Genomic DNA, 23,316 nt, shown 5'->3' with positions numbered 1-23,316 from the left:
GGGGCCTGGGAAGCCGTCTCCTCAGCCAAGCAGAGCTGCCCCGCGACCCCAAGCCCAGGCAGGAAAAGGCAGGATTCACACCCAGGGCCAGCAGGAAGGTGCCAACATCTGCAGAGTCCCAGGGGGACGAGCTGGCTCACACCCCGTCCTGCCATTTGGTTGTAAATGAGAAAAATGCACGCCTCAAGGACCTCTGCTGAGAACCATCCCAGTCGGGGAATCAGCCCAGGGCGGGGGCTCCAGGGACAGCGGACCCAGGAAGGGGTCTCTGTGGTCCCCAGACCAGGGAGAGGGCCCAGCCAGCCCAGGCCTGGAGGACATGCCTAAGGCGGGAGGTGGGCCAGGGCCTGGGGCGTCCCTGAGGTGGTGACCGCACTGGAGAGCACAGGCATCCACCTCCCTCAGGCACCAGTCACAGGGCTCTGGGCCCGCAGACACCAGATCACACATGCCCAGAAACAGGGTGAGGGCACAGGTGGGCAGAGGTAAAGCCCTGAGACCTGATGGGAAGGGTAGCACAGCTGTGACAGCACTGTGGCCGCTGGGCCCCCAGGACCACAGGCGTCCTGGGTCACGAGCAGCCACAGGACCCCCACCGCCCTCGTCACAGGGCAGACGGGCCCTGGCAGGAAACCAGCAGGAGACAAGGAGGACGAGGGGGAGTCCAGGCCTGCTCAGGGCCCCCGGCCACATGCACCAGTATCCACAGGGCACGTCCAGGGCAGGAATGCATGGGGCAAGCCTGAGCCGCCTGGGGGCTCAAGCCAGGCTGTCTACCCAGCAAACCTCTCCCAGGCCCTCAGGCCTATCTGGACCTCAGATAGTCCCGGGCACCCAGACGGATGTGGTCAAGATGGGCCTCCTCTGCTCTCAGGCCTAAGTGTGCCCCCCTGACCAGCCTATGGCAGTCAGCCCCCACAGTCCAGCTGGCCCTTTCATGGCTGGCCACAGGGTCCCGGCTCCAAGTGGAGGCCTCGCTGGCCCGTCTCCTGCTGGGGTCCACTCTTTCCTGGAGGCAGGTGGACAGGGGATCAGGCAGTGGGACAACAGAAACCATGAGCGGGGTCAGAACCTCGAGTTGTTCTCGGGGGAACATCTGCCCGAACTCTAGGCCCCTGGGCCATAGATGTGGGCCACCACAGTGTGACATGTGCAGAGGGGCCTATGGGCACGGGAGCCAGCGAGAGAAACTCACCAGCCCTCCCTCCCTCCTGGGCTCCCGCCCAATTGGCAGTGTCTGCCCTGAGGCCCCACATCCTCTAGGAGGAGCCAGCCCCACCCCAGGCCACCCCTGCAGGGATGCCTCAGGCAGATGTGGACACACCTCGGTCACAATCAACTGAGATGAACACCTGCACCAAGGATGGGCCTGCAGGGATGAGGGTGAGGACACTGAGGACTGCCCCACCTCATGGCCAGCTGCTGCCAGGTCACCCTTGTGAGGCGGGGCCAGCCAGGAGTCACCTCCCTTTTGCCTTGTGGCTGTGCCCCCCTCGCACAGGGTACAAACACTGGGGCACACCAGGAAGCAGTTAAGGTGTGAGGTCCTCGTGACAATGTACTGAATGCCTTGGAGTCTCCTCAGAAAGCAGAACCCCTCTCCCCTGCCCGCCTCCAACCCACGGAACCCCCAGAACCGCAGTTCTGGCTACTAAGGCGTGGAGGAGGGGATCCTGACACCTCCCAGTGCCACCCCCCTAAAAGAAGTGGCCAGGACCTCACTCCCCTCCTTTCTAGAGGCCCTGTCCAACCTGGGTGATCCTGCCAACAGGTCTAAGATGGCCCCAGAGGCCAGACTGCAGGGATTTCTGCCACCAATGGGCTCAAGCCAGGGGAGACATGCTCCCAGGCCTGAGTATCTACAGTGTCCCTTGGGACCAGTGCTGCACCAGGGGGTGGGAAGGGGGACGGGGGTGACCCCCAGAGCCAGCACTGTACTGGGGGGACGGGGGAAGGGGGTGACCCCCAGGGCCAGCGCTGCACCAGGGGACACTCTGCCAGACAGACCCAGTACATGTGACAGAATGTACATGAGGCCCCAGGGCTCACGTCTGCCCCAAGGCTGTGAATTGACTCCGCAGTTCCTCCCAAGGGGGCAGCGAGAGCCTTAGGGCCACTGAACAGACAAGATGGTAGGGGGTCAGCAGCGCACGCGCGCACACACACGCACACACACACGCACGTGCACGCACGCAGACACACACACACACACCTGAAATGAGCCAAGCTCTGGGCGTGACTCCAGGAGACACAGGAGCCCCCACCTTCTGCCCCAGACAACAGCCCCAGGCCACACGTGGCTGTGAGTGCCTGACATCGGCTCTTCACAACACAGAGGTCGTCCACGTGTAAGACAGTACACCAGCTTTCTGAGACACGGTAACTCCCTTTTAATTGTTTAAACCTCATTAATAGCTCACGCTTCACAAATTAAAAAAATACCCTGGATGTACTGAACCACAGAAAAATATTAAGATGAACTCCACCTGTTCTTTTCATAGTTTCAACGTGGCTGTTAAACCACGTACTCCCCACGTAGCTCACACTGCACTGCTCCTGCACAGCCCGGCCTCAGAGCGTCAGCAGCAGGCGGACACCAGGCACTGGGCCACTGAGCAGAGCGTTGGCGTCTGAGGGTGAACACGCAAGCTTTCTGTCTACTTTCTCCAGGAGGCCTCCACACTGGGAGAATGAACAGAACGGAGCAGAGAGGCCTTGCAAAGGCTGGGCTCGAGTCCAGACAGGATGAACACGGCCCGCCCTCATCACAGCATCTGCTAAGAGCACAAGTCCATCTTCTCTAGAGGAAACCAAGATCCCCCACCATTTCAAAGATCTCCATGAGCTTCAAATACGGTGATCAAAAATGGCCAGACCGACCAGGCCTTGCCGAGGCCAAATGACAGAACAGCAAGAGGGGAAAAAGGCAAACAATAGCAACAAACCCCCCCAAGGATCCGAATATTGTATCAGACAGACAGCAACAGTCCTGTGATTGCTGTAGTCAAGAACATAGGTAACTGAGAGAGAGAGAGAGAGAGAGAAGGGGGAGAGAAAGAGGAGAGAGATGGGGGGACACAGAGACAGTGGGGGAGAGAGAGAGAGAAACCAAGAAACAGACTCTTAGCTACAGAGAACATACTGATGGTTAGGAGAGGGGAAATGCGTGGGGCTGGGGGAGACAGGTGACAGGAGGAAGGAATGCCTGAAACTAATATTACACTGAATGTGAACTGGAATTAAGATAAAATTTAAAAACATAGAAAACTATTCAAAAAATTTGAAACATAAAAAATTCTTAAAAATGTCTTTTTCTTATGCAAGAAGTCAAATAGATAACCGAGATTCACCAAAATCTGTGTGCTAAGAACCAAATGGAAACTGGAACTAAGAAAGGAAACAGGGAACTTGAGACGGGGGCTCAGCAGCAAGTAAGACACGGCTGGAGACGGGACCGGCAAAGTGGAAGGCAAGCCCACAGGAAACAGGCAGACTGGGACATAGATGCACAAACGCTGGAAACACGAGGAAGAGGAAACGCAGCTCATAGGACACGGTGAGAAGGTCCAACCTGTGCATAAATGGGATTCTGGAAGAACAAGGCATAAAGATGGGAATAAGGCAACATGCATAAAATAGTAACAGTCCAAAGTTTTCCAAAACTGAAGCAAGACACTCAGACATAGATTCAAGAGGCGCTTGTATCAACCACGAGCAGTTGAAGCACAGGAAACAAACCACACTGGGTACATTATGGCACGGAGTCCTCCACACTCCACAGGGCCTGCCCACCCCAGACTCCTAGTCAGAGCCCCACAGCCCCACGACCACCCTCCCCGCACTGCCCCTCCTGCCAGGGCACAGAGCACTGAGGGAAGGGCCAGCCTCACGTATCAGTGTCCTTGAGCATGTCCTCTGTCCATCTGGACACAGGCTGGCTCCTCCCTCCCGTGTGTGGGCATCAGGACTCCCCGGGACGGGGCCAGGGCCAGGACTCAGGCCAGTGTGACCTGTACAAATGGATTGTCAGCTTTCTTGCTGAGGCTGTGCCACGTGCTCGGCCCCCAGGTCTGGGGTAGCACTCATCACAGGGAGTCTGCCCGCCAGATGTGCCGGGCGTCCCCGATCCAGAAGGAGCCTGGGGGAGGTGTCCCACATGGGGCAGCGGGCACTGGGAGCCCCAGGGCGCACCCACAGCCACCTGACCAAGGCAGCGCCACACAGGGCCACACAGCCTGACATGGCTTCGCCCCCAGCAGGCCTCTGTCCCAGCTGGTCCCCCCCAGCATGCCCCAGTCCCTACAGACCCCCGCCCTCCAAGTGGGCCATGCGGGCGCACAGGTGCCCAGGCAGGGCGCATGCAGGGCAAGCGGGTGGTGACAGCACAGGCGCTCTTCCCGCACGGAAACCTGTTTCCTCCACAGCCTTCAGGAGGACGCAAAGACCGCGTTACACAGACGACACGTGCCAGAAGGCAGGCTGTGCCCCCGCAGGGAAGCCGTCCAAGCCTCGTGGCCTGGGTGCCCGCCGAGCCTCCACCGCACAGCTATTTATAGCAGAGCCTGCCCACGGCGGCCATGGAGGGACAGGGAGAGCAGGGGCAGGCCGAGGGGCTGACCAAACGGTGAAGGAGAAGGGCTGCGTTCAGGAGGCAGGCATGGGGGCACCACTTCCTCTCCGCCCAGTCCTCTGCAGTTGGCTCAACTTCACCCACTATGAGCAGAGCGGCCCTCAGCCTGCCCCTGTCCCCTCCCCAGGGTGGGGACCACTATGCCCCCTCCCCTGTCTGTTCCCTAAACAGCTTCCAGGAGCAGAAGTCCTCATTCTGTAAAACCCACAGACCTGAATGCCTCCCCTTGTTGCTCCGGCTTGGGGGTGCGGGGGGGTGCTGTAGGTGCAGACGTGGCAGAAGACAGCCTCGTGGGGGGCCCCTGCCCCCCAAGCCTGTACTTGGGAGCTCACGCGAGATGGAGACTTTGGGAAGATTAACGAATGAGACACAACCAGTAACACTGAGAGAGGAGGCTGGACGGCAGTTCTCTTTCTGGCCTGTTTGGGATTTCCACGATGACAAGGCAGAAATCGCTCTACTGGGCCTCAGCCCCTGATCTAGATGCCCCAGGCCTGACCCCGCAGGGGCAGCCTGGCCCGGCCCCACAGGCCCCTGGCAAGCTGCAGATGAGGAGAGGGAGGGTCAGGGAGTGGCTCCAGGGACCCCAAGGCACTGCACACCCAGCCACCCCACCACGTGTGCCCCAGGGAAGCCCGGGAGAGGGCATCTCCAGCGTCTGAGGGGCCGGGGCCGCACACCCCACTAGGCTTGCTCCTCAGGCACTCCCCTCCCTGAGGACAGCAGGTGCATCGCAGGCCATCTCCAGCAGTCCTCACAGGCACACAGGTGCACCTGCCCCTCCCAGGGCACGCGCACCCAAGCAAGGATCCCTGGAAATCCACAGCCCAGCCACAACGCCCACACGTGTGAGGGTCATACCCGAGAGTCTCCTCGGTGCCCCCCCTGGAGATGCCTCAGCAGCAGGTGCCAAATACTGAAGCCACCTGTGCTCATGGCCACCAGGACCAGGAGAGTGAGGGGCGCCCTGACCCCCGAGCCCAACATGACACCATCCATGCGGGCCCTGTAGGGGCAGGAAGATGTCCTGGAAGGGGATACCCAAGACCACCCTAAACTCTGCTCTTATGGCCACCGGCTTGGCATGAGGCTGAGGGGCTTCTGAGTGGCCTCTACCACAACCACCCCATCCCCCCATCACCCAGAGTCACTGCCCTGAGCCCCAAACAGCCCGTGGACCCCCTACAGGCGGCTCTCAGGAGCCAGCATCTTCCACCCTGTCTACAGGGAAGAGCCAGCATCTACACAACCACACGAAGCCCTCAGACCTCCCTGAACGCTGCCCCAGCTCTCTCTGTGCGGCGCTCACTCAAAGAGTAAAAGTCAACACCAAAGATAAAATAAAATCTCTCCGCAGTGCCAAAAATACCTCCCCTCGGGATGAGGGAGCAGGCGCCAGCTTCCACAGCAGTAACTGTTGCTATGGATACAGGGCTCCAGCAGGCAGGGGGGTGGGAACAGAGATGAGGGAGGGAGGGGGCAGGGATGGGGCAGGGATGGCAGGGGATGAGGAGGGTTCAGGGAGGGGATGGGGCAGGGATGGGGAGGAGGCAGAGATGGGGGGGCAGGGATGGGGGACGGATGGAGGGGGATAGAGCTGGAGGAGGGACAGGGAGGGATGAGGGAGGGGCAGAACTGGGGGAGGGGACAGGGATGGAGGAGGGATGGGGAGGGGGATAAAGATGAGGACAGGGATGGAGGCAGACATGGGGGAGAGGCAGAGGCAGGGGAGGGGGACAGAGACGGATGAGGGCAGAGCCAGGGGAGGGGAGGGTAGTCCGTGCTGTAGAGGCCATACCAGCCAAGCGTCCCCCTGCACACCCAGCCCTGGAAAGCTGGGCTGTGAGCCAGACCTGGGGGGTGCGGGGGACTGAAGGGCAGCGTGTGCACCAGAAAGCAGGGCATAAAGTGGACCTCCTAGGGAGGGGGGGCCCCAGATGGCCCTGACTCCTAGCCTGGCACTGACCCCCTGACCTGGACTGTGCCCCTGCAGGGGAGCAGCACCACCAGTGGAGCCCTGAGGAAACCCCATTCCCAGACTCCCTGCCTAGGGACCCCGGGCCCTGGGGCCCCACCTGGCACATGAGGTCTACTTTCCCTGTGGCCCCAGGACGTGTGTGGCTCTGCGATGGGCCTGTGCACCAGCCCCTCTAAGTGCCAGGCCCAGGGGCAGGAGCCTGAGCTCCCCAGGACCCCCAGAGCCCCTCCAGGAGTCCCCGGGCCATGGGCTGGCCCTGCCCCACTGCCTGAGGTTCTGCCCCATGGCGCTGGCCCTGTCCCCAGGAGGGGTGAGCAGGACGCTGCCCGCAGGGATGGGTTCCCAGGGAGGGGCTCCACCGACCCACTACCTTCACTGCTCCTGGCTCCTCACCTCTAGCTCTTGGCCCTTGTCCTTGAAGAGGACTTCCATACCATTCCCCAGTGTCCCCGCACACCCACTGACCAGGCCAGGCAGTCAGGGCGCCTGGGCTGCTCCTGAGCAGTACCCAATCACCCCCTGACATGAAGCCCCGCGGGCCCCAGCACCGCTCGTAAGGAGCCCTGCCCATGGCCCTCTGTGGTCCTCCGGGTGGCCCCTCAGGCCCTGGGCTGCACTCCGTCCACAAGGAGGCAGGATGACTTCCTGTTGCCGCCCAGCAAATGCCGTGCTGCGGCCCACACCGCAAACCCTCTCTCTTTGAGCTCTAGGAGCCAGAGGCAGGAAGGAGGCCTCCAGGCCAAGTCAACGAGGTTTACACAGGGCCACCCCCCCCGGGGGGGCTCCTCAGAGATTCTCTCCCCTGTCCACATTCTAGAGGCCACCACGTCCTTCTGTGGTTAGCACCCAAGGGATGACACCGGGTACCCCCAGCAGGGCTCTTCACGCAAGTACACCTGCAGAGTCCCTCCCGTAAGGGGGCAAAACTACAGGCTGGGGCATGCAGCCCCCACCCAGCCTCCCACATACCCTTGGGCCTGGAAAGGGCAGCTGCTCCTGCAGACTCCCCACCAGCCATCCCCGGGCCACGCCTGCCTGCCAGGGCAGTGAGGGTGTCTCCAGCACCACGGCCTCCATAAGTAGAGGCCAGCCTCCCTGGGGTACAGCCAGGGCTCAACCAGAGAAGGTGAGCAAGTCTGCACAGGGCTTCGGTGCACTGGCAGGAAACTGCCACCCTGCTTATTACAACCACTAATAATTATACCCTCGTGACTCAATCTCCACCAGCTACCCCTATCCTGGCCTCGCCCATAGTATTCTCCTTCCCCAGAGAGAACGCAGCAGAACCCTTTGCCAGAGGTCATCAGCAGTGAGGCTGCCCGGGATGCCCCAGGTACTGCCCCGCCCAAGGGCAGGGCTGTGACTCTGCCGCCAGGACCCAAGCACCTGCTCCCGGTTGGTCGGCAGGGCTGCTGCAAAGGGCTCGGCCTTCCCATGGAAGCACTCCGGGGCAGGCAGGCCTGTCCCCAGGCGTGCCAGCCCAAGACAGCACGTGTGCATGCCCAGCCAGCCAGCAGAGAAGACGGGATCAGGAGCTGCTGCTGCCACACGCAGACCACAGGGGCAAGCGTGTGACACGTCTGCAGCACCAACAGGGCCCTACAGTGCCGGCTGAGCGCGCACCCCTCTGCTGGGCCATGGGGTGTCCCCGCCAAGCCCTCATCCCCTGGCTTCTCTGAACCTCTCCCCAGAGCCTGTGACCAAGAATGGGTCCCTCTTCTCACGTCTGAAGGGCAAGACCCCACAGTGACCTCTGGCCAGGCGGGCAGCCTCCGGAGAGGCCCAGCCGGTTCCAGGTGGAGAGCTAGCAAGGCCGCACTCTCCCCCTCACCAGGCCACAGGGGCCTGCTCAGCCCAGAAGCACAAAGGGCCTGCCTCAAAGCGCGAATCCGTGAGCCATCCAGGAAGCAGCCCGCGGGGCCGGAACGTTCCAGGATCACCATCTCATCCCTCGGAACAGAGCAGCCCTTTGTTTGCTATCTCGGCCATCATCAAATATTTACAGGGGCTCAAGGCCTATTCCAGGCAGGCCGCTGGGAGCCAACTGCCGCACTTCCCTGGACACGCGGAGGCGCAGGTGAGCCGGTGGGGCGAGGCGGGGCCTCCTGCAGCTGGACGCAGCGTGCCCTCTGGGGGGCCACAGCCCAGGGCTGGCCAGGTGGGGCAGCTGGGGGAAGTGGAGGGCAGTGGTGTGAGCACATCCACCCAGCTGGCGAGAAGGTGCCCCGCGGCTGCACCCACGCCCTGACACCCTGTGGGTGGGGCAGGCAGTCGGCTGACACCCAGAGGCCAGGAACCCAATCCACAGCCAGGGCCGGGGATGCCCTGTCCCACCCCTTGCAGCCTCCCTGGGGTCTCCGCCACACCCTCGCCGCACCCTCCCAACTCCACGCACTTGGGGAAGCACTCCTGAGATCAGACAAACCATCACCCTGAGAGACAATTGCCCTCCTGTTTCCCTCCCCTCCTGCCCTGGCCACCATGGGCACCCACACAGTCTGGCCCCCATGCCTGGGCCCCGAGCCCCCACCCAGAACCCTCAAAAGTCCAGCTCAGGGGGTGCTGAGAAGAAAAACAGCCGGGCCTCGGTCCGGGAGCCAGCCGGCTCCACCTGGGCCCCTCCGCACAGAGACCTCGGCATCACTGCCCACCCAGGAGCGGGGCCCATTGCCTGCGGAGGATGGGGGTGTCCTCCTCCAAGGGCCCCTCCACCCCAGGCTGCTGAGAAGCGGTAACCCCATGGACCCCGTGCAGAGTGACGACAGAGTTCTCCCTGAACCCAAGCTTACGGTCCCTCTGCCCCCAGGAGACGGCCCTCCTACTGCTGTGTGACAGCCATCCAGGCAGGTGCCAGTGGCCCTGTGCTGGCCACCCAGCCAGGAATTCCCCAGCGCACAGACACAACCTGGTGGCTTCCTTCTGGGGCCCCAACAACAGCCGCACTGAGGACACAGGACGACCCCCCCCACCACCACCGTGCACCTGGTCCCTCCTGGAGCCAGCACCTGCTGTGGGCAGGGCTGGGGTGGGAGTGGGGGGTGTGAGCCCACCCCCACAAAGGCCCCGAGGACTGGGGAGGCAGGCGGGCCGCGGGCTGTGGGCTGTGAGTCACTGTCACACATGTGAGCTCCGACACCACAATCATGACTTTGCAAAAATACCAAAGCACAGAAAACAGCGGAAAGAAGGGCAGGGGCCCAGGTGAGGGCTGCCGCATCAGGGAAGAGGTTTGGGGCAGTGTCAGCGTCCCTCCCATCAGCACCTTCCCAGAAGGGTACCTAGGGAACCCCACCCTGCAGCGCCCCCACGTCTTCAAAACCCCCCTGCCCCCACCCAGGGGCCCAATGCCAGCCCTGGAGGAGAGGAGTGAAAAGAGCCAGCAGGGGCTCCGGGCATGGACGATTCAGCCCAAATGGAGGACTGGGGGGTGGTCCCCTGGGGCTCCCTGACCCCGAAGGCAGGAAGCCTGCAGCCCGAGCCCCAGAGCCCCCGTGCCCGCAGCCCAGCGTCCTGCCTCGGGTCCTGCTCCACTGCTGACCCCCTGAGAGGGATCAGCATGATCCTTCCCAAGGTCTGGATGCTTCTAGCCACAGTGTCCCCAGACCCCAAGGCCCCAGGTCAGAGATAGTGGGGCAGCAGAGCAGCCCCTCCCTCACAGAGTCCCTTCCTAGTCACCTGATCTGGACCTGCCTTGGCCAGAGACCTGCACCCACGCCCCCAGGGGCACCTTGCGAGGACAGAGTCTCTGTGGGACATGCCAGTGGACAAAGACTCAGTGACAGGACACAGCAGAGGGATTGTTCTAGACAAAAACCGACATGACGACCAGACACAGCTCACAACTGGGGCCTGGATCCTGGACCCAAACCCGATTAGCTCCACTGGGAGGCACAGCCTGTGGCAGAGCGTGGCCACCAAGTCAGACATGAGCAAGACACACAGGTGCTTTCACGGGCACGCAAGGGGGCAAGTGCGCGAAGCCACAGGGACCAGGCACATGGCAGGACACAGACCCTGGCCATCCAACTTCCCTACGTTTTTCTAAATAAAATGTGGGGAAATGGGGACAGCGTCGCTGGTGCGGGAGGAAGCCTGACGAGGGGGAAGGTGCCCGGGGTGGGGGAGGAGACATGAGGTATCCAGACAGACCTGGGCGGGCACCCTTGCACAGCCTGACCCCCTCCCGCCAACAAAAGCCCCCGCCCTCCACCCAAGGCTGAGACCCCTCTCCTGTAAAAGCAAGAAACCCAAAATTTCTCATGGTGGTTCTGCAGACCCAACTAGTGCGCAAGTGGTCTGGGAGCCTGAGAAGGGCCTCCCCACCCCTTGGGGCTGCAGCCAGCTGATGGCCGTGCCTAGACCTCCCCATGGACAAGGCCCCAGGCCAGGGCAGGACGTGGGGCCCCAAGCCAAGCCTCGCTACGCGCCCCTCCACCCCACTGGCTCCTCTGCCCCAGGGCTCATACTGCGGCATCTTTATTTCAGGGATCACTGTGGGGAGGCCTCCCTCCTGAACATGTTGGGAGACTCACCGCCTCAGGGAGGCGGGCGTGAGAGGGACCACCTGTCCGGGCCCTCCCGGCACCAACACCCCTGGATAGACCTGCAGGGAGCCCCTAACCCAGAGCTGCCGCCTTGTGCCCAGAAAGACTCAGTCCAGCACCAGCTTCTCCCCACACAGCCAGCCCAGCGGAGAACTTTCTAGAACAGCACACAGCGACAAACCCTGAACCACAGCCTCCACGTAAAAACCAACGGCATGAGAAGACCCTTTAGACACAGAAAGATTTTAATACCTGTCACAGCCCCTGGGGCACCTGGATGGCACAGTCGGATGAGCACCCGACTCCTGATTTCAGCTCAGGTGGTGATCTCAGGGTCCTGGGATCCAGCCCCGCGTGGCCCCCTGCGCAGGGCAGAGTCCACTGAGGTTTCCCTCTCTCCCTCAGCCCCTCCCACCACATGCAAACATGCCCTCTTTCTAAAACTAAAATAAATCCTAAAAAACTGAATGAATGAATTAATGAATGAATGTATGGGTGGGTGAATCAATCCCGGGACGCCCTGTGATAGCGGCCACAGGTGGAGAACACCCACAGTGTAGGGACAAGAACCCGAAGGTCAGGCCACATCAGAACATAAAGGGGACTGGAATCAGGCATTATCTAGGCGGCTGTGACGGTGGCTTTTCTGACTGTTTGCAGAGGTACTAGGTCCCTGCAAGGATTTAGCAGGAAAGACAGAATTCGCCCCCCAGAGCCTCCCTTTGTCAACATGCACATCAAGGACGTTGACAGCTGCCCGCTGGCCTACAGGTGAGCTCCTACAGGTGAGCTCCTCACCGAGGCATCTCCCTCCATAGCGGGTTGTGGTTCTGCCTCGCCTCACGGGTGGCTTCACTACCTGGAAACGCCCTGAGCTCCCCTGCCCCCCGTCACCCGGTCCCCACCTCGGCCCATGGCAATCCTGACCTGTTCACAGCTGTATAGCTGAGCCTTTTCCAGAACTCATGTCATTGGAACCTTCTCCACCCACGTTCTTCATAATAACGCCCAGTTAGGGCTCATCTCTATCTTCCCACAGCTGGCAGCGCATTTCCTTCGCTGCCAAGTCACCCTCCCTGGGCTCATGGACCCCGGCCGATGTGTCCAGCACCCACGGAAGGACGTTCCCGATGCTTCTGAGTGTTGGCAATTACAAATAAAGCTGGGTAAACACCAGAGTGTGGGATTTTGTGTGCAGTTAAGTTTTTTAGCTGGTTGAAGTCAACACCTAGGGTTTGCCTGCTGATCAAATGGCAAGAGCGTGTTTAGCTTCTTTGGTTGTGGGTTGTTTTTTTTTTTTTAATGATTTTATTTAGTTGGGAGAGCGAGAGAGAGAGTGGGGTTGGGGCAGAGGGAGAAGCAGACCCTCTCCCCCAGAAAGGAGCCTGATATGGGGCTCCATCCCAGGACCCTGGGGTCACAACCTGAGCCGAAGCCAGAGGCTTCACCGACGGAGCCCCCCAGGCACCCCTGGCACATTTTGTCTTGTGAGAAGCTGCCGAGCCATCTTCAGGAGCGAGGGTGGCGACCTGTGTCCCCTGTAGCCTGCCAGGGTGCACCAGGTGCTACTGGTGTCCTGGACATCCGCTGGGCCAGCAGGCAAGCGATGGGATCCTGTTTTAATCTGCATTTCCCTGCTGACACATGATGTGGAGCATCTTTTCACGTGTTTGTTTGGTGTCTGCTTGTCTCCTCCGGTGAGGTGTCTGTTGAATAAGGTCTTTGGCCCGTTTTTTAATCAGGTTGTTTGTTCTCTAACTGCTGAGTTTTAGGAATTCCTTTATGTTATGCGACAGCAAAAGTTTGTGTTTTGTTTTCCCATAGATTGTGCCCTTGGTTTGTACCTAAAATGTCACTGCCAAGAGCATCACCCTGATACCAAAACCAAACAAAGACCGCACAAAAAAAGAGAACTACAGGCCAACATCCCTGATAAACACAGATGCATAAATCCTCAACAAAACAGTAGCAAATTGAATGCAACACTACATTAAAAAATCATTCACCACAATCAAGCGGGATTTATTCCTGGGCTGCAGGGGTTCAACATGCACAAATCAATCTGCATGATAGATCCCATCAACAAGAACAATGTGATCGTTTCAATAGATGCAGAAAACACATTTGAGAAAGTACATCCATTCTGGAAAAAAGCTCTCAACAGTTATACATACGTGTAGGTATACACGTATATATGAAAAACCCAAGCTAACATACTCAATGGGTAAAAACTGAGCACTCTTCCCTGAAAGTCACAAACATGACAGGGATGCCCACTCTCACTGCTGTTGATCATCACAGCACTGAAGTCCTAGCCTCAGCAATCAGACAAGAAGAAATAAAAGGCATCCATATTGGTAAGGAAGAAGCAAAAATTTCACTATTTGTAGATGACATGATACTCTATAGAGAATCGCTAAAGACTCCACCAAAAAATAACTAGAACTGATCAATGAAACCAGTAAAGTCCCAAGATACAAAATCAATGTACAGAAACCTGTTGCGTTTCTATACAGGAATAACAAAATAGTGGAAAGACAAATTAAAAAAATAATGCCATTTACAATTGCCATGAAAACAATAAAATACCAAGGAAAAAAACCAATGAAGGAAGGCAAAAACCTATACTCTGAAAACTATAAAGCACTGATGGAGGAAATCGAAGAGGATACAAGGAAATGGAAAAACATTCCATGTTCATGGATGATGAGAACCAATATTGTTAAAATGTCTACACCACCCAAAGCAATCTGGAATAAACAATCCTAAAATTGGTATGGAACCACCAAAGACCCCCAATAGCCAAAGCAACCTCGAAAAAGCAAAGCAAAGCTGAGGGCATCACAGTTCCTGACTCCTAGTTATATTACAGAGCTGTGGTGATCAAGACAGTATGGTATTGACCCAAAAACAGACACACAGATCAGTAGGACAGAATAAAGAACCCAGAAATGAACACACAATTATAGTCAATTAATTTTAAACAAAACAAGAAAAGACATCCAATGTTTCAAAACAAAAGTCTCTTCCATAAACAGTGCTGGGCAAACTGGACAACTGTACGCAGAAGAATGAAACTAGAGCACTTTCTCACACTATGCACAAAAATAACATCAAAATAGACGAAAGACCTAAATTTGAGACAGGAAACCATCAAAATCCTAGAGGAGAACACAACCAGGAACCTCTGTAACCTTGGCCACAGCAACTTCTTACTAGATACATTGCCAGAGACAAGAGAAACAAAAGCAAAAATGAACTATTGGGACTTCATCAAGATAAAGAGCTTCTGCACAGTAAAGGGAACAGTCAACAAAACTAAAAGACAACCTACAGAATGCGAGAAGATATTTGCACATGACACATCAGACAACAGGGCTAGTATCCAAGATCCATAAAGAACTTATCAAGCTCCGCACCCAAGAAACAAACAATCCAATCATGAAATGGGCAGGAGACATGAACAAATGTTTCTCCAAAGAAGACCTCCACATGGCCAACAACCACATGAGAAAATGTTCTGCATCACTCGGCATCAGGGAAATACAAACCAAAACCACAAGAAGATCCTGCCTCACACCAGTGAGAATGGCGAAAATTACCACGAAACAAATGTTGGAGAGGATGTGGAAAAAGGAGAACCTTCTTACACTGCTGGTGGGAATGCAAACCAGTGCAGCCACTCTGGAAAACTGTGTGGAGGTTCCTCAAGGAGTTAAAAATAGAGCTACCCTGTGACCCAGAAATTGCACTACTGGGTATGTACCCCAAAGATACAGATGCAGTAAAATGCCGGACACCTGCCCCACAGTGTACATAGCAGTAATGTCTACAATAGCCAAACTGTAGAAGGGCCTCGATGTCCTTTGACAGATGAAAGGATAAAGAAGATGTGGTATATATATACAACAGAATATTACTCAGCCATCAAAAGGATTAATACCTAACATTTACATTGACGTGGATGGAACTGGAGGTATTATGCTGAGTGAAGTCAGTCAGAGAAAGACAAATATCATATGATCTCACTTATATGTGGAATTTAAAAAACAAAACAGAGAGAGAAACCAAGAAACAGACTCTTAGCTACAGAGAACACACTGCTGGTACCAGAGGGGAGGCGGGGGGGGATGGGGAGACAGGTGACAGGAGGAAGGAGTGAGAAGAGTAAGGTCTGCATGTGGGTTCACTTCTTTGCGCGTGGACGTCCAGTTGTTCCAACACCCTGTGTTGAAGAGACGGCCTCCACTCCACCGATTTCCCTTTGCTCCTTTGTCGCAGGGCGGTTAACCCCATCACGTGGGTCTGTCCTGTCTCGTTGAACCAGTTGTCTGCTCTTTCGCCCATTCCACACTGTCTTCATCTTCTTTCTTTTATCCTTTTCCAAAAAACTTAACGTGTATTTAAAGAAAGCTGACACCAATGAGAGGCAATGATCGAGCAGTCCGGAAAATCTTAGAATTCAGCCCTCCGGGGTACAGAACCAGGTCTGAAAACTATTTGAAGTGAGAAAACCTGCAGCCAACTGTCAGCTTCTCCTCCTGAACCATCCCCACCTGGGGCCTCTCCACCCCCAACATGGACCCTAATCTGCGTGTGGCCACAGGCAGATCCTCGGCAGCTCCTCAGAAACTCCAGCTACCGGGGTCACACCCTTCCTTACCCAGTAGGGAGCACAGGCCCCAGCCCGCCTGCACCTGGGGGGCCTACCCCACGGGGACCAACTATGTCTGCAGGCAGGCCTCCGTGCTCTTCCAGGGTCAGCCAGCTCTCACTCCAGTCTCTGCTTTCACAATCATGTGCAGGGTGTTCTTCACCCTGCTCAGGGCTCGATGCCAGACATTTCCCGACAGTCCCGACCACCCCAGGACAGTCAGCCTGCACTCTTCTCACATCACAAGCAGGTAAACCAAGGCTCACAACAGGTGCTTTCCCCAGGCCTCCCCATGGGGACACTGTGGGCCTGGGATGCCCAGCCCACCTGCCAGGCTCCTACATGCTCCCCAGCACCTTAGGCCAGTTGCCACCCCACTCGGCTACATGTGGGGCAAAGGAGACCCAGGCACACAGCCCGAAACTCCGCTGACTGGGTCAAGTTCTATTCCCTCAAAGAGGTTGACCTGAAGCTCCATGTTGTCACCTTGGACATCATCCAGCCTCAGCCTACAGCTGGGCTCGAGCTACAGGCCCCCAGTGAGGCCTACAGCCACGCACAGGGCCAGCCTGCCAGCCCCGGGTCACAGGATGGCCTCCCCCGACACGTGTCCGTCCCGCCTCCCACAAGCTTCTAGAAAACACCCCTCCTCCGTAAGGGCCTTGCTCTCCCAACGTGGGGTGGTCTGTCCCGCTCCCCCAGGCTGGAACCAGGGCATGCGCTCAACAAATGCCAGCTGGGCCAATGAGCCACAGCCGCCTGTGCCGCTGACAGGGGACCTGGCATCTGGAACCTCCTGGGACAGCTCCCCACCACCTGTGTTCCGGCTAACAGCCCACCTGCAAAGCCTGTGCACCTGCCTAAGCCACGACCCAGAAATGACACTGGCAGGTGGGGAGTGAGGATGCCCACTAGCCCCCCACACTGAGTCTGGGGCCCATGTGACTTGGCCATCATCAGGCCCGAATCTGGCTCAGCCCACCTCCGAAGATGCCCTGAAAGGCACCTGCTGAGCCGCGGAAACATGCCACAAGCATCCAGGGCGCCCACAACAGTGACCACAGCTTGGGGTGCTCATCTATCACTGCTGACCACGCTGCCCCCCAACATGGCACCCCAGAGCTGCAAAGGCAGGGGGGACAGAGAGCCCGTCAACAGAGGTCTCCCAGCAACCAAACCAGAACCAGAATCACAAAGGGCCCAGCATGGGAAACGGGGAACGTGGCTCAAGGCAACAAGCTCTATGCTGGCCTGCTGACTTCAAACCCCAGTTGTCGACAGAACTGCACAATCACAGCATGTGCAAATAAAGACACGCAAGATGCCCAGCAGCCAGCGTCCACCTGGGCCCCAAGGGCCACACATCATGCGCCAGCAAGCACAGCGGCCTCCTCATGTAGCCCCCGCTCACAGGTCTGACCACGCATGGCCACTGTGAGAGCACACAAGGCCACCGAGGGGGCCTCTCAACCCGGGTATGAAGCCACCCAGCACAGCAGGTGTCCCTGGTCTGCGGAAGACACAGGTGGGGCACACGCGGCCATGGAGCGTCTGCTGGGCTGGACTGGAGGGAGGCTGACCCACGATGCTCTGAGGGCAGGAAGGGGACGGGCACACCCAGCACACCCACACACCCACACGCAATGAGCCTCCCCAGGTGCAGGCAGGTGAGCGGCACATAGACATCTGGTATGGCAGGCACGTTGGGGACACACAAGGGGGATGCCAGAGGTCCCCTGTCAGCAGGCCCTGTGGTCTCCAGGCCTGGCCTGCCCCTCGGAAGCCCAATCACCCCTGGGCAAGGCAGAGCAGAGGACGACATCACGACAGCACCCACGAGGTCTAGGAACCCGTGCCTGGCTGCTGTGCTCAGCCCCCCACAGCTTATCTGTAGATTCACCCTGCCCTACGAGGGCCCCACAGGTACTCCCAGCAGAGGGTCCAGGATCAATACCCCCATGAGGCAGCACAACCCCCACATGGCGCGCAGGCCCCAACTCCAGCACAGGAAGCACGGTCCCAGGAGGGACCCCCCACCACCCCGGAGCAGTGCTCAGCCCTGCAAAAGCAGCTCCCAAAGCCTCCTGAAGACGGACCACAGCTTCCCCGAAGGCAGGGCCACAGACAGGGGATACTGAAAACCAGGCTCTCTCCAAGATCCTGAAGAAGACACAAGTGACAAACAACCCTGGGGAGGCCAGTAGCCCACCTGACACAGCTTCCAGGTGCCAGCCGCACCTTGGCTGGCCGCGCTTTCTGCCCTCAGGGACCCCCACTGGCTCAGAGGTGGCAGCAGGTTCCCTCAGCCACCGGGACGGTGTCGGTGCTCCAGATCTGCCCCTACACAGGGACTGGGTCTACACAGGCCCAGAGCTAGCCAGGGACAGCACTGGGGACATGGGACATGTGCAGGGGCAGCCCCTTGGGGTGTGTGCATGTACTTCTGCTACTGCTCTCATAACATGTCTGGTACCAGATTAAAAGTTCATTCAAAAGAATAAAGGCAGGGAGGTAATACTTTAAAATGGCTTCCCTCCAACAGCCAACGTGAGCTCGGGCTGTCCTGAGGACTGAGGAGGGACCATGCCTGGTCGCAGAGCCCTTCCCACACTGATTCACAGAGGTCGTCCTCGGAGCCAACCTCCCCCCTGCCCAGGTGTGGACACTGCCTTTCCCGCTCTGGCAAGGCGCTGTCCTCTGTTCTGGCGGAGGCCATCAGGTGCACCTGCCCCCCCAGCGTCCTAAGGGCAGGAGAAGGAAACACTCTGGAGAGTCAGTTTTGGGGCATTCCAAAGCTGCCAGCCAAGGTGTCTCCAGGGGGCCGAGGAAGGGGAGGCTACGGAGCTCCCCATGCTAAAGACACAGCTCCTGGTCACCCATCCTCCACCGGGACACTGACCACAGCAATCCTGGGGGCTGGGAGCTGATGAGCACCTCCACTCAGGGCACTAGGAAACCCCTCCCCGGGCACAAACCCAACGTGCCACCTGCTGCCCTGCCTGGCCGCGTGGTGGTCCCAGAGCCCTCCTCGCACCGTCACCTCCTCCACAGAGGATGGCCTGCCAGGCTAGAAGCTTCCTCTCTTGCCTGTGTCCTCGAGGGTGACCTTGGGGGGTCCCCAACAAGACGCGTGGTATATAACAGCCTCCTGGTTGGCAAGGAGGCCACTGGACACCCCCGGGCTCTTGGCTGCTGCCCCTCTGCTCCAGACCCCATCTTCCATAGGGCCCCCCAGGACCGGCCCAGCAGAGGCAGCTGACCCCCAGATGCTGCCCAAGGAACCGGAGGAAACACTAGCTGCCCCGTCGTCGAGGGAATTACAAGGACGGCGTCCCGCACCTCCTGTTCAGGACACTCGGGAAGCCCTCTCCGGCCTTCCCACCACCACCCAGAGTCCAGGCATAAAAGACCCCTGGACAGCAGCCAGGCTCCAGGCCTGTGTTCTGCTCAGGGAGCCGGAGGCAGAGCCGAGCCGCCTGCCTTGCCTTACAGGGAACGGAAACGAAGAACCCTTCCAAGGGTCATGTGCGCCTGCAATGCCTCATCACGGCTGAGGCCTACCTCAGAGCCCGCCTGCTGCCGCCCCCAGTCCTGCCCACCACCCTGCACTGGCCTTCCTTCCAAGGCAAAGCACCAGTGGGGGCCCGTGGCGCCAGGCAGGGTCACCTGGTGGGAGGAAGGGGGTGGGGAGAGAAGGCACAGGGCCCGCTCGGAAACCTGGGGTCCCCGGCTCCTCTGCGGTCCTCCCTTTCTCCTGCGGCAGCGAAACCCTGCTGCTCAGGGAGGGAGCAGGCTCAAGCCATGCCATCATCCTTGGCACACCAGGGCCCCAAGACCACAAACCACCAAAGCCACCTCTCAGCCACAAGGAAGCAGGACTCGGTCCCTCCTGGCAGGCTCCACTGGATGCCACCAGCCCTGCCGACAAAACTCCACATTCCTACTGCAAAGCCAAGGGACTGCAGGAAAGGGTGGCCTCCACAGTTCTTTGTCTCTGGAGAGGGGCCAAGGACAGGCTGACACCCACCAAGTGAATGGGACTCACACACACACAGGCCATGCTGCAGGGGCCCAAAGGACAGACCAACCGAACCCAGTTTCTGAGCCAAAGAGGCAGGCAGCCTGCAGTGTGGCGAGCTGCCCTGCATCAGGCCTGGAAGGCTCCGCTAACTTCACAGGGTGCCGGGTAGGCTTACACCAGGGCCCCAGCTCTCCTTGCTCAGGAGAGCCCCACGCCTGGCAGCTGACCCCCTCACCCCCCCAGTGAGGGAGTGAGGGAGGGCCTGTAAACACGGCTCTGCAGGGCACTGTCCTGGCTTCCAAGGCTGGCCCAGGCAGCTCAGGTTACCGTTTATATAATCTTCCGGGGCTAGGGCTGACACAGCCAACGTGAGGGCAAGGTTATGAAAAATCCATGTCCAGAGCCTTTGCATCAAAAAGAAAAAAATAAAAAAAAAAGCGGGGGGGAGCCCCAACCCTCCCTGCATTTTGTACACTTGGCCTTACGACCTCTGACACGTCCATTTCTCGGGCCCCTGGGCTCTGGGAGCGCGGGGAGGCCGCGGAGGCACTTCCAGGCCCTGGGCAACCCCAACCTCGCACAGACCCGGGTCGGCGCAGCCCCGCCACCGTCCCCGCGGGGGCACCTCCGCCTCGCCGGGCTCCAGAAGGCGCTGGCTTCCCGCAGCCGCGCTCTGCTGCGCACAGACACCTGGCGGCAGACCACCCGGCCGAGCCGAGCCGAGCCGAGCCCAGCCCAGCCCAGCCCAGCCCGCGCCCCACCGTCACCCACGCCCTCCAAGCGCCCACCGGCCGGCGCGCACGCTCCCCGGGCCACCGCACAGGCCGCCCGCACCCTCACCTGCAGCTCGCACCAGGCCACCTCCACCCAGGTCTCCGTGTCCAGCCCCTTGTAGACCGTCTTGAACGAGCCGCGGCCCAGTTCGATGTCGAACTTGAGGAAGCGGCCGTCCAGGGAGGTGGCCACGGCCTTGAGGTCATCCTCGTCATCCTCGTCCTCCTCCGGCTCTTCCCGGCGTGCGCGCCCCGGCTCGGGCCTCGCCTCGGGCGCCGCCGCGTCCTCCCGCGCCGCGGCCGCCGCCGCCGCCGCCGCCGCCGCCGCCGCCTCCTGCTGCTCCCGGGGGTCGCGGGGGGGCGAGGGCGCGGGGTCCGGGCGGAGCAGCTCCTGCGCGCCCGCGGGCTCGGGGCCGGGGTCGGCTGGGGCGCCGGGGGGCGCGGCGGCCGCGGGGGCTGCAGGCGCGGCGGGGCGGCCGCGGGCGCGCTCGGCGATGAGGCGGCGGGTCTTGCAGAGCAGGAGCACCCGGCGCTGCAGCGGCTGCGGGGGCTGCGCGCTCGGCGCCTCGGCCGCCTCCAGGCCCGGCGGCTCCTCCTGGTCCGACTCCACCACACTGCGCCGCAGGAAGCGCTGGGGCCCGGGCCGCGCCGCCCGCGCCCGCGGCACCGCCGCCGACTCCGCCATGCCCGCGGGCCCCGCGCCGCGCCCGGCCTCGGTCAGCAAGCGGGGGCCGCCCTCGCCGTCCATCTCTGCGGGCAAGGACACCGGCCGCGTGAGCGCCCGCCCGCCCGCCGCACCTGCCCGGCCGCGGAGGGGACGGCGCCGCCGCGCCCGCCCGCGCCCCCCGCCCCGGGGAGGGGTCCGCACCGCGCGCCGCCGGCCGGGCTGCGGGGGCCGGGGCGCCCGCCGGGGCCTCCCCGGGGCGGGCTGCGGCGGAGGCCGGGGGAGAGGCACGCGCGCCCCGCCGAGCCGCGGAGGGGGCTTCCGGGCCGTCCCTGGGGTCCCCGCGCGGAGAGAGCGAGGCACCGGCCAGGCGGCGGCTCCACCACAAAGGACGCGGCCCGGGGCGCAGGAGGGGCGCGGGGAGGGGGCTGCGGCGGCGGCGCGGCGCGCACACAAAGGCGGCGGGCGGGGGGCTCCGCACTCACAGGGCGAGCGGGCGCCGTCCATGCCCGGCGGCCGGGGCGGGCGGGGCGGGCGGGGCGAGCGGGGCCGCGCCGGGGCCGGGGCCGGGGCCGGGGCCGGGGCCGGGGCGGGGGCCGAGTCGCTGTCGGGGCCGGGGTCCTCGCTCCGGGCCGGGTCTCCGCGCTGCTCCTCGTCCGGCCCGCTGCGGGGCCGCACTCCCGCGTGCTGCTCCGGCTCCGCGCTGCTGCGCTCGGGCACCGGCTCCGACCCGGCGCGGGGAGGGCGGGGCCTCGGCTGCCCGCCCCCGGCCGGCGCGGGGAGGGCGGGGCCTGGCACGCCCACCTGGCCGTGGGCGCGCGCGGCCACCTGCGGGCGGGCAGGCGGCCCTGGTCCCCGCCGTCCCCGCCCTCCCGCGGCCGCGCGGCTCCGGGCCGGGCTCTGGAACGCCCGACGGGCTGCTGGCGGCGGAGGGTCCCGCCTGTCCACCCACGTCCTCGCCTGGCCCGGCCGGCGCGCCAGACCTCGCAGCCCTGCGCCAGGGCGGAATGGGCGGGCTGCAAGGCAAAGGCCCGGCCGGTGGTCCCCCCACAATCCCCAGCGGCAGGGCCGCTCAGACGCCAGCCCCGGGGCTGAGCCTGGGAGGGGTGGAGTGTCCTTCCCCCTGCATCTCAACAGGATCCATGGGGACTGACCACCAGGAGGCGGGTGCTGTGGTCATCATGCCCACTCTGCGGCTGAGCAAACGGAGGCCCGAAGTCCCAGAGCTTCTAGGACAGAGGCTGCACTGGGATGCTAGTGCATAGGGGCCTGTGAGGCTTCCGGGAGCCCCTGCACCCACAGCGCTCTGCGTCCCCCACCCTGGACAAATGCCACCTCCCACTGGGAGCCTTTCCTGATCTCTCCCTCCCTCTTTCTCCTCTGGTCTCCCAGACAGAACCCTCTCTCAGGCATCTTGAACCTTATTTCCGGGAGGTGGCCTATGGCAAAGACCTCTGTGCTCATTTCGGAGCCCTATGCCCTGGGAGGCCCTGAGCTCCTCTGTCCAGGGGAGCTGTGTGGTGGTGCCCAGCTTGGCGCTGCCCCTGCTCTGGCATGCCACCAGACCTAGGGCTGCCCGTGGGCTCCAAGGCCCTGGCACAAAGTACCCCAGGGGACCTCAGACCATCACAGTTACGAGGGGTGTGCCCAGCTGCTGTCACCCAGAGCAGCTGACTTCCCAACTGCTGGAGCCAGTCACGACTGATGCACCAGGGCCGACAGCCCTTCCCAGCTCCACTCACTGACACCCTGTGGCGCTGCGAGCACTTGCACCATGGACGTGGGCAGATGCTGCAGACGGAGCTTCTCCCCTCAGAGTGTGGTTCCACGGTGCAATGGTGCTGAGCTGGGCAACTGGCACGTGCTCTCCAGTTGTCAGATCTACCTCTTGTCCAGCCCAGAGCCCGGAGGAAGAAGGGACAACCTCCAACACCAGCCCTGCTGGCCTGAGACCCCACAAGGCAGGGATCTGAGTGGGATTTCCCAGGCCCCGGGGATGGGGGCAGGGGCTGCTGAGACTCTTTCTGTCCAGAGCCTAGACACCGCTAACCT

The 23,316-nt window shown here is 60.8% G+C and overlaps 1 protein-coding gene and 1 long non-coding RNA gene across 13 annotated transcripts in view; one reads left to right on the top strand and one right to left on the bottom strand.

The window, feature by feature from the left end:
• The window catches only part of WNK2 (WNK lysine deficient protein kinase 2), a 100,838-nt gene extending 78,953 nt beyond the window's left edge, over positions 1-21,885 (bottom strand). For 3 of the 10 annotated variants that reach the window (XM_072760686.1, XM_072760644.1, XM_072760654.1), the window contains exons 1-2: positions 21,750-21,883; positions 20,668-21,350 (exon numbers count right to left, since the gene is read on the bottom strand). In XM_072760686.1, the coding sequence (XP_072616787.1) occupies positions 20,668-21,348 (681 nt within the window). In that variant the 5' untranslated portion in view covers positions 21,349-21,350; positions 21,750-21,883. Of the gene's footprint in view, positions 1-20,667; positions 21,364-21,749 lie in introns of those variants that run through there. The other 7 variants (XM_072760661.1, XM_072760672.1, XM_072760664.1 and 4 more) reach the window with 5 other exon arrangements.
• On the top strand, positions 7,952-12,330 carry LOC140599295 (uncharacterized). 3 transcript variants are annotated; one of them, XR_012002005.1, is made up of 4 exons: positions 8,161-8,685; positions 11,094-11,472; positions 11,813-11,923; positions 12,192-12,330. It is a non-coding gene; the product is annotated as an uncharacterized lncRNA (long non-coding RNA). The 3 variants fall into 3 exon arrangements; XR_012002006.1 differs by lacking the exon at positions 11,094-11,472 and having other exon boundaries at positions 8,422-8,685; XR_012002004.1 differs by lacking the exons at positions 11,813-11,923; positions 12,192-12,330 and having other exon boundaries at positions 7,952-8,685; positions 11,094-11,621.
• Positions 21,886-23,316: the final 1,431 nt, after the last annotated feature.

This window comes from Vulpes vulpes, chromosome 1 (genome assembly GCF_048418805.1).
Source record: "Vulpes vulpes isolate BD-2025 chromosome 1, VulVul3, whole genome shotgun sequence".
In the NCBI taxonomy this organism is placed as follows: Eukaryota; Metazoa; Chordata; class Mammalia; order Carnivora; family Canidae; genus Vulpes; species Vulpes vulpes.
This window is presented reverse-complemented; position numbering and strand designations above follow the sequence as displayed.